At 42.0% G+C, this 13,975-nt stretch overlaps 1 protein-coding gene across 3 annotated transcripts in view; it reads right to left on the reverse strand.

Annotated features, from left to right (window-relative positions):
* Positions 1–11,099: 11,099 nt before the first annotated feature.
* The window catches only part of PPP1R16B (protein phosphatase 1 regulatory subunit 16B), a 134,629-nt gene continuing 131,753 nt past the window's right edge, over positions 11,100–13,975 (reverse strand). For all 3 annotated transcript variants that reach the window (XM_077251528.1, XM_077251526.1, XM_077251527.1), the window contains one exon: positions 11,100–13,283. In XM_077251528.1, the coding sequence (XP_077107643.1) occupies positions 12,807–13,283 (477 nt within the window). In that variant the 3' untranslated portion in view covers positions 11,100–12,806. The remainder of the gene's footprint in view (positions 13,284–13,975) is intronic.

A 13,975-nucleotide genomic window follows, 5' to 3' on the forward strand; every position in this document is an offset into this window, starting at 1 on the left:
AAATGAAAAAATTATCTGCTATATAGGGTATCACATATAGTATTTCTCATTTAATTTTTGGCTAATGCACATAAGGATACAAAAACGACTGAGGCCAATCCCTCGTTACCCTCTCATCAATAGATACTATGATAGATTTTGTTACTATGGGTAACATATAAATCTGCACTCTAGATGCCATACGAGTTCCGCATCTTATGCCAGAGAAAAAATTAGCAAAATATTAAATAAAATCAGAAAAAAGAAAGAAACACAACTGAAAAAGTTATAGCAAGTATCACATATAGCGTCTCTCATTTGAATTGGACCAGTGCATCTAGAAGCCCAAAGTATCTGAGGCCAATCCCTCATTATTTTCTTGTAGGCAAATACTGTGCTTGGTCTGCCATGACAGATAAACAGAAAGAAAAAAACTTATCTGAGTAGGTGACATATTCAGTCCCATCTCGCCATCCCTACGCGTTTCGCCCCTTCCCAGTTTAGGGGCTCATCAGGGGATAAATTCGGGTATAGCAACAATGGCTTCAGAAGTCTAGCAACAATGGCTACAGGAGTGGATTTCAGCGTGCGGAAGTAGCAGATGCTATACTTAATGATTCAGATTACCGTAATGTTTAAAGGCAAATGTCTTTTCTTCATGTTACATAGCGGCATTACAAGGTATCCGCGCCGCTCTTAAATGCAATAGCGTGCGCTTATTATGCCTCGTGGCACTGAGTGCCTCCCCACAGAGTCACATTACAACCCGGACCTCCCGGGAGCTTGACACGCAGACTGCGTGTCACCAGTTCGACATGCGCAGTGCTCAGAGTATGCTCATTATACATATAGGGCCAGAGCCCGCCCTACCATATGTTGAATCTTGGAAGTTCTTGGAGGAGTGAAACGCAAATGCGTGTCACCGGTACGTCCTCCCAGCACCACTAAAACGTGCTACTCTGCACATTGCGGCTGAGACCCGCCCCTACATCACATGCCTTGCAGCGCTCCCAGAGTAGTGGAACGCAAATGCGTATCAGCAAATGCTGACATGCGCACTAGCTCAATTCTAGTCTTATATGAGCCTATCTGCCGACGGGATATTATTACCCGGTATCAAATCATGATGAAAATACTACTGGCCCATATTTTTAGAGCATGTACATTGGCATAAGGTCATGTTCAAAAAAAGGGGAAACCCCAAGGTAAAGGTTTTAGAAAGAACTATACATGTCTTCCAACAATAAAGGAAAAAATGCATATATGAACAAAGCATACTTCTTAGTTACATATCAAATAATTCTAAGCTACACTGCATACTCAATGTCAGTAATATTCTGTATGCTGCCGGCCTTGAATGCCTAGAAAAGCACCAGATAGTCTCATATATATTGCCACCATTCCTACGCACACCCCACTATAGTATGTATATCGTGTTCTTTGCAAAAGGGCATATAGGCCCACACTAAGAGGCCATCTGACCTCTGCTGATGAAGATATCACTGTAGGGGGAAAGAATAACCCACAGTGTCTTTGGACTCACCGTCAGTCAAGAAACTGGACCAAAAGGGGGATTGGCCTCAGATACTTTGGGCTTCTAGATGCACTGGTCCAATTCAAATGAGAGACACTATATGTGATACTTGCTATAACTTTTTCAGTTGTGTTTCTTTCTTTTTTCTGATTTTATTTAATATTTTGCTAATTTTTTCTCTGGCATAAGATGCGGAACTCGTATGGCATCTAGAGTGCAGATTTATATGTTACCCATAGTAACAAAATCTATCATAGTATCTATTGATGAGAGGGTAACGAGGGATTGGCCTCAGTCGTTTTTGTATCCTTATGTGCATTAGCCCAAAAATTAAATGAGAAATACTATATGTGATACCCTATATAGCAGATAATTTTTTCATTTGTGTCTATTTTGTTTTTCTTTTTTTGTTGAATATTTTGTTTCGTTTATTTTTGGACAATCTAGGGTGTAAAATATATATATATCACCCAAAATACATTTACATCTACTGAGTGTATTAATATATCTGCTATTTTTTGGATTTGTGTCATCTTGTGTAGGGATCCATTCTGTATATGGGCTCTTTTTGATTGGTCTGCCTTAATGACATCCAGGTCATTAACCACTAACAAAGACAGTGACACATTGTTACATATACTAGAGGTTCCACTATTCATGACCTCTGAGCATTGATTTGAGCACACTTCAACTGTGCTCTGTTGTACCCCATAGTTCTGTACTACTATTTGTACATTTCGATATTTATCTAAGAATAATTTGTTTGATATAGCTGTGGGGTACACGCAATTTAGTGCATTTTATGCAGTAACTTCTGCAGTGTTTTTAGAACCTTTTTTTGTACACTTGTTTTTCACTTTTTTCTTTTTCACTTTATCACGTTTTTTGGTTAGTGTGACCTTGTGGTCAATTTGTGTGTATGTCTGTGGGTACCTGGGTGTGGGTAGCTAGTAGGACCTACTAGGGTGAGAAGGGACAGTCGACGTGGAGCGGGGGCGCCATACCGAAATCTAGGGTGCCAACCTCCGCTGTTAGGTAGGTAAAAGTGACTATAGGGCCACCTAACAGGGACTTTGTCAGGTATACCTTTGCTATTTTTCCCTATTTTTCTAGCTTACCCAACCCAGTCGGCTGATGCTGATAGCATACATTTGAGTTTAATGTTTAATTGGAATTTTAGACAATATAATAAAATATCGTTTTAAGGATAGTACGTTTCTTTTGGTTGTTCAAATTAATATATCCTTTCAATATTCTAGTTGGTTTTCATGTACACTGATGAGCAACAAGGTAACAATGATTTGAACTTTTGTCTTTCAGGCTCCTTATCTCACCATCCACTACTGCTTAGAATGTGAGACTACCATCATTTTATATACAATCATCTTGGCTATCTGATACATAAATTTATGTTCACGCTAGAACCCAGTACCCGGTCCAAGAAGTCTCTCATGGACATTCGCACTAAGTAGTAAGTACTGAAATTTTTTTAGCCAGCAGTACTACTGGTAATTCTATCCATTTCCGCATATGATCTATACTATTTTTTATTGGCAGTGACCACCAAAAGGATTTAATTCTCATGAGTTTCCTGATATATGCTCCATATTAACACAATCACAGAGTGAGTATTTTTTTTCTCTCTCTCTCTCTATTATCTCAGCATAGCGCGGTGAATTGGTATCTCATTTATTAGCAAAAATAGAAGTGCCCCCAAGCTTTTTTAAATATTATTTAAATAAATAATTAAAAAAACCAGTGCATGGTCCCTCCCTATTTTTGATAATTAGTCAAAGTAAAGCAAACAGCTGTGGACTGGAATTTTCAGGCTGGGAAGGTCCATGGATATTTGGCCCTCCTCAGTCTAAAAATAATAGTCCGTAGCCACCCCAGAAAAGGGGCATCCATTAAATGCGCTAATTCTGGCACTTTGCCTGGATCTTCCCGCTTGCCCTTGTGCGTTGGCAAGTGGGGTAATGGTTTTGGAATTGATGTCACCTGTGTAATGTTGTTGCTATTAAGCCCACGTGTTTGTAGTGGAGAGGCATCTATAAGACACCCTTATTACTAACCCTGTAGTCAAAAGTAATAGACACACACAGAGAAAAGTCTTTTAATTGTACAAAGCACCCTGACCCTCTTTTACCCATTTTTTACCTTTAAAAAATAAAATAAACCAAAGGTGTATGCTGTAAATCCATCCCACGTCCCATGACGATCCCCGTCTCTGGTATATCTGGATTCTGTGCTGAGTGGTGACATCAGTAATATGATCGCTTAGGACAGCTGCCTGAACACACTGACAGTAGTGTGTAAATCCGGCTGCTGCTTCCTGCGCTGACGTCACTAAACTTATCGCAGTTCATAACCAATGAATTGCGATAACCTTACTGACGTCTCCTTTCATAGCATGAGAAATTTCTCACTCTGCGAGCGGTGACATCAGTAAGGTTATTGCAGTTCACATAAACTGCGATAACATTACTGATATCATCAATTTTAGCTTGAGAAATTTCTCATGTTGTGAGTGGTGATGTCAGTTAAGTTGCCGCAGTTCATCGGTTATGAACTGCGATAACCTTACTGACATCAGAGCTCATCGCAGCAGCCGGTTCACACACCACTGCCAGTGTATTCTGGCAGCCATGCTGAGCGGTCATATTACTGATGTCTCCGCTCAATGCTGCTTCTGGATTAGCAGAGTCGCGGATCATCGTAGGACATGGGGTGGACCCCTTTGGATTATTTTATTTTTTAAAGGTAATAAATTGGTAAAAGAGGATCAGGGAGTGTTTTGGACAATTAAAGAACTTTTTTCTGTGTGTGTGTTTAATACTTTTGACTGCTGGGTTCGTAATGGGGTGTCTGACAGACGCCTCTCCATTACTAACCCCTGGGCTTGATGTCAGCGTACATTACAGTTACAAAGCTAACATCAACCCCAAGCCACAACCCACCATGTCAATGCACCAGGGCAAGCAGGAAGAGCCAGAATTGGCGCATCTAAGGAATGCGCTATTTCTTGGGTGGCTGAGAGTTGCTGTTGTTAGTCTGGGAGGGGGTCAATATCCATGGCCCCTTCCCAGCCTATTGACATCAGCCCACAACTGTCTGCTTAGCCTTTGCTAGTTTTTAAAAATAAGAGGAACCCCACATCATTTTCTTAGGTGGGCCCCCCTTTTTAACAACCAGATAATGCTACGCAGACAACCGTTAGCTGGTATTAATAGCCAGGGAAGAGTCATGGATATTGATCTCTTCCCAGAATAACAACACCAGTCCCCAGCTGTTTGTTTTTCCTCAGCTGGGTATTAAAAATAAGGGGTACCCACCACATTTTTTTTCTTTATTAATTAGCTAAATACATGTACAGTAAGCTACACATGCACTGCACTAATACACACATATACTATACAGTATATCTCACTATACTTACTATGCGCAGGCGCCGGCTGCTCATAATCGGCGTCACCTGCTCTCACTGCTGTCAGCAAGACCAAGCGCATGATGTTGGTAGTAGTCATCAGCTGACACCTGACCAGCAAGAACCTTTTCACCGCCGGTCACAGCTGCTGCTTCACACACTGTCCTCTGTGTGACAGCGTGGGAACCCACACCAGTTCGTGATACCCAGCTGTTGTGGCTGGCAGTGACTTCAGTAAGGTTACCGCCGGTTAACGACTCGGACGTTTTTCACGCAAGTGAGAAGGAGCCCTAAGGATGGAGAACAGAAAGAGTAGAAGAAAATGAGGTCTGGACTTGAAAGCCAAAATAGTTGAAAAGTATCAACAATCTCAAGGTTACATATCCATCTCCAGATATATTGATGTTCATTTGTCCACAGTGCACAAAATAATCAAAATGTTTACAACTAGGGATGGTCAGACCCATGGATGTTTAGTTCAGGTACCAGAATGGTACCCAAACCTGATCCCGAACCTGGACCAAGTAAATGGGGGCCTGAACATCCAGCAGTTCCCATGCTGTCATCTGTGTGATAGCACAGGAAACACCAGCTCTGACCGGCGGTAACCTTACTGAAGTCACTGCCAGTCACAACAGCTGGGTATCACGAACTGGTGTGGGTTTCCACGCTGTCACACAGAGGACAGTGTGTGAAGCAGCAGCTGTGACCGGCGGTGAAAAGGTTCTTGCTGGTCAGGTGTCACCTGATGACTACTACCAACATCATGCGCTTGGTCTTGCTGACAGCAGTGTGAGCAGGTGACCCCGATTATGAGCAGCCGACGCCTGCGCATAGTAAGTATAGTGAGGTATACTGTATAGTATATGTGTGTATTAGTGCAGTGCATGTGTAGCTTACTGTACATGTATTTAGCTAATTAATAAAGAAAAAAAATGTGGTGGGTACCCCTTATTTTTAATACCCAGCTGAGGGAAAACAAACAGCTGGGGACTGGTGTTATTATTCTGGGAAGAGATCAATATCCATGACTCTTCCCAGGCTATTAATACCAGCTAACGGCTGTCTGCGTAGCATTAACTGGTTATTAAAAAGGGGGGCCCACCTAAGAAAATGACGTGGGGTTCCTCTTATTTTTAATAACTAGCAAAGGCTAAGCAGACAGTTGTGGGCTGATGTCAATAGGCTGGGAAGGGGCCATGGATATTGACCCCCTCCCAGACTAACAACAGCAACTCTCAGCCACCCAAGAAATAGCGCATTCCTTAGATGCGCCAATTCTGGCTCTTCCTGCTTGCCCTGGTGCATTGACATGGTGGGTTGTGGCTTGGGGTTGATGTTAGCTTTGTAACTGTAATGTACGCTGACATCAAGCCCAGGGGTTAGTAATGGAGAGGCGTCTGTCAGACACCCCATTACAAACCCAGTAGTCAAAAGTAGGGCTGAGCGAAACGGATCGAACAATTTCAAAAGTCGCCAACTTTTGGCAAAGTCGGGTTTCGTGAAACCCGACCCGATCCTAGTGTGGGATCGGCCATACGGTCGGCGATCTTCGCGCCAAAGTCGCGTTTCGTTTGACGCGTTTAGCGCCACTTTTTCAGCCAATGAAGGAGCGTGGGCAGAGTGATGACATAGGTCTTAGGGGCGTGCACACCTATCGCCATCTTATCGCTTGTGTGCTGTAGCGATATGCAATGTGTAACACCAGCTTGTCTGTGCAGGGACGGAGAGAAAGAGAGAGAGAGAGAGAGAGAGAGACTTGCATTGGGATTCATGTTTCGGTCGATCCCCGACTTTTCGCGGCAATCGGCCGATTTCACTCGACTCGACTTTTGAGATAGTCGGGTTTCGCGAAACCCGACTCGACCCTAAAAAACTTAAAAGTCGCTCAACCCTAGTCAAAAGAATTAAACACACATACAGAAAAAAGTTCTTTAATTGTCCAAAACACTCCCTGATCCTCTTTTACCAATTTATTACCTTTAAAAAATAAAATAATCCAAAGGGGTCCACCGTAAATCCATCCCATGTCCTACGATGATCCGCGACTCTGCTAATCCAGAAGCAGCATTGAGCGGAGACATCAGTAATGTGACCGCTCAGCATGGCTACCAGAATACACTGGCAGTGGTGTGTGAACCGGCTGCTGCGACGAGCTCTGATGTCAGTAAGGTTATCGCAGTTCATAACCGATGAACTGCGGCAACTTAACTGACATCACCACTCACAACATGAGAAATTTCTCAAGCTGAAATTGATGATATCAGTAATGTTATCGCAGTTTATGTGAACTGCAATAACCTTACTGATGTCACCGCTTGCAGAGTGAGAAATTTCTCATGCTATGAAAGGAGACGTCAGTAAGGTTATCGCAATTCATTGGTTATGAACTGCGATAAGTTTAGTGACGTCAGCGCAGGAAGCAGCAGCCGGATTTACACACTACTGTCAGTGTGTTCAGGCAGCCGTACTAAGCGAACATATTACTGATGTCACCACTCAGCACAGAATCCAGATATACCAGAGACGGGGATCGTCATGGGACGTGGGATGGATTTACAGCATACACCTTTGGTTTATTTTATTTTTTAAAGGTAAAAAATGGGTAAAAGAGGGTCAGGGTGCTTTGTACAATTAAAAGACTTTTCTCTGTGTGTGTTTATTATTTTTGACTACAGGGTTAGTAATAAGGGTGTCTTATAGATGCCTCTCCACTACAAACACGTGGGCTTAATAGCAACGACATTACACAGCTGACATCAATTCCAAAACCATTACCCCACTTGCCAACGCACAAGGGCAAGCGGGAAGATCCAGGCAAAGTGCCAGAATTAGCGCATTTAATGGATGCGCCTTTTCTTAGGTGGCTACGGACTATTATTTTTAGACTGAGGAGGGCCAAATATCCATGGACCTTCCCAGCCTGAAAATTCCAGTCCACAGCTGTTTGCTTTACTTTGACTAATTATCAAAAATAGGGAGGGACCATACACCGTTTTTTTAAATTATTTATTTAAATAATTTTTTAAAAAGCTTGGGGGCACTTCTATTTTTGCTAATAAACGAGATACCAATTCACCGCGCTATGCTGAGATAATAGAGAGAGAGAGAGAAAAAAAATACTCACTCTGTGATTGTGTTAATATGGAGCATATATCAGGAAACTCATAAGAATTAAATCCTTTTGGTGGTCACTGCCAATAAAAAATAGTATAGATCATATGCGGAAATGGATAGAATTACCAGTAGTACTGCTGGCTAAAAAAATTTCAGTACTTACTACTTGGTGCGAATGTCCATGAGAGACTTCTTGGACCGGGTACTGGGTTCTAGCGTGAAGGAGTTCTGCTAGTAGTGTGCTTTAATTGTGCATATTTAGTACTTCAGGGAATAACAATATGTTATATGATTAATGGATGTGTTCCCTATACCTAACTACTAGCCTCTGAGTATTTGAGACTTACTGTGGTATAGGCAGAGGCAGCAATTGACACTTGAAGGTGAAGGCAGTCCAACCAGTGAGATACTGATAGAAAGCACTAGGTAAATGAGAGCGGTAATTAGAGGAGATCGCTCGTGCAGTTGAGTGCTTGAATAACCTGTGCTTATATGTGTAAGATTAGTATGAGCCCATAAGACCTTACTGCGATATAAGATACGGGCAGAGGCAGCGTATAATAATTGTAGGGGATGGCAGCCCAACTAGTAGAAATGCTGATAGCAAGCACTAAATTACTGATATATGATAGCGGTGATTAGAGAAATACTCTCAAGGAGTTAAATGCTAGAGATAGAATTGCAATTATAGTGCGCTTACTTGTAGAGACTAATTCCTTGTGTGGGCCGGCTGGGTGCTGCTGCTAAGCGTGGTGGTGCTGGCTAGCAGTGACAGTGCGGTCTGAGGAGTGACATGTTAAGCATGTTGAGATGAGGAGACTTGAAGCCGCAATGCTCCTCTGAGAAATATGCAAATTGTCTCTTCAGAGAGGAAGAAGACTAGAATTCTAGTGCCACCTGATGGAAGTAGCAATTCTAACAGTCAATGTCGACCCTTTAACGAGCCTTGTCGAGGAGCATTGCGGCTTTACGTCTCCTCATCTCGACATGCTTAACATGTCACTCTCCGCAAGGAGAAATGATACTTCTTGGCTCCCGGTCAGACGCCTCTCAGCCAAACCAGATCTCCACTTTGCACTGATGAGGGGCAGTACCCCGAAACACAGTGTCTGAAAATTGAGATTCTGGTTTGGCTTTTATCCTAAGTCATGTGACAAGGCTCGTTAAAGGGTCGACATTGACTGCTAGGATTGCTACTTCCAATTGGTGTAACTAGAGTTTTAGTCCTCTTCCTCTTTGAAGAGACAATTTGAACATGGAACTCTTCAGAGGCCTGGCTCTCAAGATCAGAGGCGGTCCCAGCAGTAGAACCCACAGCATGTGCAACATTTTTCACAAGGATAGCAAATAACGTTCAAACTTGGCTGTCCTGGATTAATTTTTATTTGCCCGGGTAGTGCCTAGGTGGCACTAGAGTTCTAGTCCTCTTCCTCTCTGAAGAGAAAATTTTCATATTTCCCAGAGGAGCATTGCGGCTTTAAGTCTCCTCATCTCAACATGCTTAACATGTCACTCTCCGCAAGGAGAAGAGTTCCATGTGAATGCTATGTGCTTTTCAGTCATGTTACCAATCCATCAGAGTTCCTGTTTCTTAATTCTGAAAGCTCTCTGTTCTCACCATGCCTTTGCTCAATATTAGAAATAGCACAAGGGAGAGGGAGGAAGTTGTACATTTTGCAGTAGAGCAGGAAGGAAGCATCTCAGGGAAAACAGTGTATAGACAAGGACGAAAGCACATGAAGAGGAAATAAGCAAAGTACTGGAGCTGGGCTAGTACAGAAAAGCACGTGTAGCGTAAGGCACACTACAGCAAATGAAGACAGCACCATCCTGGATACACATAGCTCATATCCAACCTATATTACTGAGAGAGACACTCCCACAGGAGAAAAATGTAAAACTTAGAACAGGCTGCAAATTACATATCAGGATGTCCTAAAATGAATGATTGCAGTCTGTAACTTGCAATTTTAAAGTGAAATGTTGTTAGCTAAACGTAGCCACTAATATATATGTAGAAATCAATTTTTTCCATGTCTGTAGACTTTAAAGGGAATCTGTTAGCAGGTTTTTGCTATACTATCTGAGAGCAGCATGATGTAGTGGCAGAGATCCTGATTCCAGGCATGTACCACTTTGTGGACTGCTTGGTGCAGTTTTAATAGAAAGCCTACTTTCTCTTTTGAAAATAGAGCAGTGGTCAGAGTACTGAGCTCTGTATATCCAAACCACACCCCTGATTAGCAGTTTCTTGTGTACACTGTGAGGGTATGTGCACACGCTGCAGATTTTGCTGCGGATCCGCAGCGGATTTGACGCTGCGGATCCGCAGCAGTTTTCCCAAAGTTTACAGTACCATGTAAACCTATGGGAAAAAAAACCCGCTGTGCACATGCTGCGGAAAAATCTGCACGGAAACGCAGCGGATTATTTTCCGCAGCATGTCAATTCTTTCTGCGGATTCCGCAGCGGTTTCCAACATGCACCAATAGGAAAGTGCAGTTGAAAACCCGCAGAGGAATCCGCAGAAGAAACCGCGATGAAATCCGCAGTGAAAACCGCAGTGGTTTTGCACTGCGGATTTTCCAAATCCGCTGCGGAAAAATCCGCAGCAGAATCCGCAACGTGTGCACATACCCTGAATTGTCAACAATCTGCCAATCAGTGGTGGGGGCAGGGTTAAACAGATTAGCCTGACTTGTCTGCACATTGCACCTAGTCAGTCAGTGATAATCTCCTGCTGATAAAAAAAAGTGATTATATTTAAACACAGCCTAATAAGTGTTACATCCTTGGAGTCGGGCTGTTTTGCTCTAAATTATGCTGCTTTCAGAATAAATAGCAAACGTTTGTTGACAGACTTCATTTAAATGTGGAGTTTGTGACATCATGTAATTTACCCGTTATGTATTGTATGGCTTCATTCTTCTACTTGTTTCTCATCCTAATAACCACTGTATATAAAACATCTTTCTAGTTAAAATTAAGTTGTCACGACTTGTGGTCAATTTAGACTTATTTTGAGAAAGACACATAAGGTTTGCTTGTTAAAACCACCTTTATTACAAAAGCAAATGATGCAGGATTTATTCAATTTAATTTTAAAATGTTTTATTCTGAGAGTACAAACTGTATGTGGTTGTAGTCCAATACAAAGCTCATTCCTGAGACATGCTGCACTCCATACATCAGAGGTCTCCCAAACATTACAAAACCACAACTCCCAGCACACCTTTCTAGCAGTTGTAGTTTTGGGACAGCTGGAGAACCACAGGTTAGAAGCCCCTACTGTTCATGATCACATCCCCGCTGTGATGCGTCAGACACGTACAGTAGGACCCTGTGGCCACATATTTACAGAATCATCAGAATCAGGTAGTCACTGGCACTGCCATTTTGAATCGCACATCTAAAGCTTTTACAGTCCACAATGCTTTCTGCGTATATCAATATTCAAATACAGAATTTCATTTTTGATATATACAACGTTCTATATACACCACTGCGCATGTACAGAATTATGTAGCTCTATAAATATTCTTTAATTTGTACAAAACATTTACATATGATCCAAACCTGCCAACATTTACAATTTTGCCAGGACAATCCCACAAGCCAGACTGAAGAAAGAGCAGAGTTTGGCAAAATCACCACCCAAAGTTGGTTTTAGGTGTGTATGTCCCATATTTGGCATTCTAACTGTTGGTAAGTACGTAGGATCAAGAGTTAGAGAGGTTGTCCCAGTACAGACATCGAAGGCATGATGCTTCTATACAACATTTATGTCCAACTGGTGGGAGTGCGTCTGTACTGATCTCCGCTTTTTGCTACAACGAAGTAGAGGCAACATAAAAACCACTAACTGGGCAGCTTACATTTTACTAAAGCTGTTTAAGAAATGAAAGAAAGAAAGAAAGTTTTAATAAATGAGGCCCACCATGTCCTCTGTTGGCTAGGCTTTATCAGAAAAACCTAAAAAAATAGCCTATTGGAGCCACCATGGCATGAAAAGTCACCACTGCTACTACATTCAGTCCCAGCAGTGAGGCCCTTGCAGATTCGTGTGGAATTTGTACTGACGGCCATATTGGTTGTCACATAGCTATCCCAGAAATAGTAATAAATAACATTAAAAAAAAGACAAAGTTTTTTAAAATCCTGATGGATAAGAATTAAGGATTTATGGGAAGCAAAAGATCCATTGGCTGAATTCTGATAAAAGTTTGGATTTTTATTTCACATAATTAAAAAACGGATTGTCCAGACAATTTAAAAAGAAGTGCCCGTTCTGACGCGTTTCTGGCCATAGCCCTTAGTCATCGAATGTGACTGTGAATTTTCCAGTGGCCAATGGATTTGAATCCTAGCTGTACCTTTCATATACTACACGGTGAGGCGTTTTTCAACTTTTTTTGTACTTTTTTTTCTTAAGGATTTATGGTATATTAAGTGTTGATGTTTATTTAAGGAGTGAAAAAAATTCTAGCGGAGTCTATGTAAGGGCTTTACTATACTGTATATGTATATGTCTATAGACTCCCTGCAGGTAGGAATGACTCCATCTATGTACATGTCTATAATATCCTCTATATACAGATCTACATAATTCTGTGTACACATACATGTAACTCAACATATGTACAGTTCAGGTATTTTTACATATATATTTACATAGATCTGAAGATATACACACAACCCATGCTCTGCCTATAACACAGATACAATCTTCTTTGGATACTGTAATTCCTGCAGTTATGACAACCGACAACAGCGCAATATTCTGCCTGCTTCTTGTTCTTCATCCTCAGCTGGAGACTTTAGCCGTAAAATTGGAGGGTCTCCACTGGTTGGTGTGTAGTATACAGAGGTCCCATTAGAGCACCATGGTGGGGTCCCAGGGTCACTGGAGTAATCTATACTTCCAGATCCAAGCAACTCACTAGTACTCCGGGCGAGGTACCGCCCCTGCTTGGCTGCCATCCTCTGCCTTTTTAGCTCCGAAAGAGTAAGAGGCGCCTGGTCCAGGACTCCACTCCATATAGGACTTTGTGAATATGAGGACAAAGAGTGATTGCTGTTACCATTGGTTAGTGGGGTGGGTACTGGTGAATCAGTAATAGTTTGGGAACAATAGAAAGGAGGTAGTGGAGAGCAGTACCCATTCCGATATGGGGCTTCTGGAAAGGTTTCTGGAGATGACAGAACTGTGTTCAGATCCATAGAATCGTGCTGTAAAAAAAGATAAATATGATAAATTATTGACTTGTGCTGATGTCATCAATATTAGGTTTGTCTTCCCATCAGTCGCACCTCAGGGTTTTGCTTTAAAGACAATCAACATACAAATTGTTAATGTAAATGGTTATTCTCAAGTTCTTTAATGGGTAGAATACTTGTATAAACGCGGACATTTAAAATTTTTCTCTCATTAAAAATTCTCTTTGTTCTCCAGAATAGGGGGATTTTTAATTTTATTGTTTACTGCTTGTTGCCTAAGTTACACACCACCACTGCAGTCTATCAACTGATCTCCTAGGCAAGGAGGGCTGCGCTTACAAGCTCTTTGTTATTCATTGTTCGATCCTGCCAGCTTCAAAGATTTTGCACTTCTCTTTTGCTGAAGAGGCAACCCCCGTGCCACATCGTAGACTGCACCGTATGGGCCAGCAATAGTGCCGCTGGCCCAAGCTGTCAATCAATCAGGAGTGCGCTGCTCCCTGGAAATCAGAATAGCCTGGATTCTGGGGAGCGGTGGACTCCAGAAACTAAATGATGATAATAACTCTTATATAATAATACTTATATGTTCATACATAACAGTTGATTTGGGCTCCCACTGGCACCAGAGCATAGGGAGACTACTATCTCTGCTCCTCCTATAGCTACACCTGTTTATTATACAGGAAGGTGCAATATAGAGC

The sequence above is a fragment of the Ranitomeya variabilis genome, chromosome 4 (genome assembly GCF_051348905.1).
Source record: "Ranitomeya variabilis isolate aRanVar5 chromosome 4, aRanVar5.hap1, whole genome shotgun sequence".
NCBI lineage: Eukaryota > Metazoa > Chordata > Amphibia > Anura > Dendrobatidae > Ranitomeya > Ranitomeya variabilis.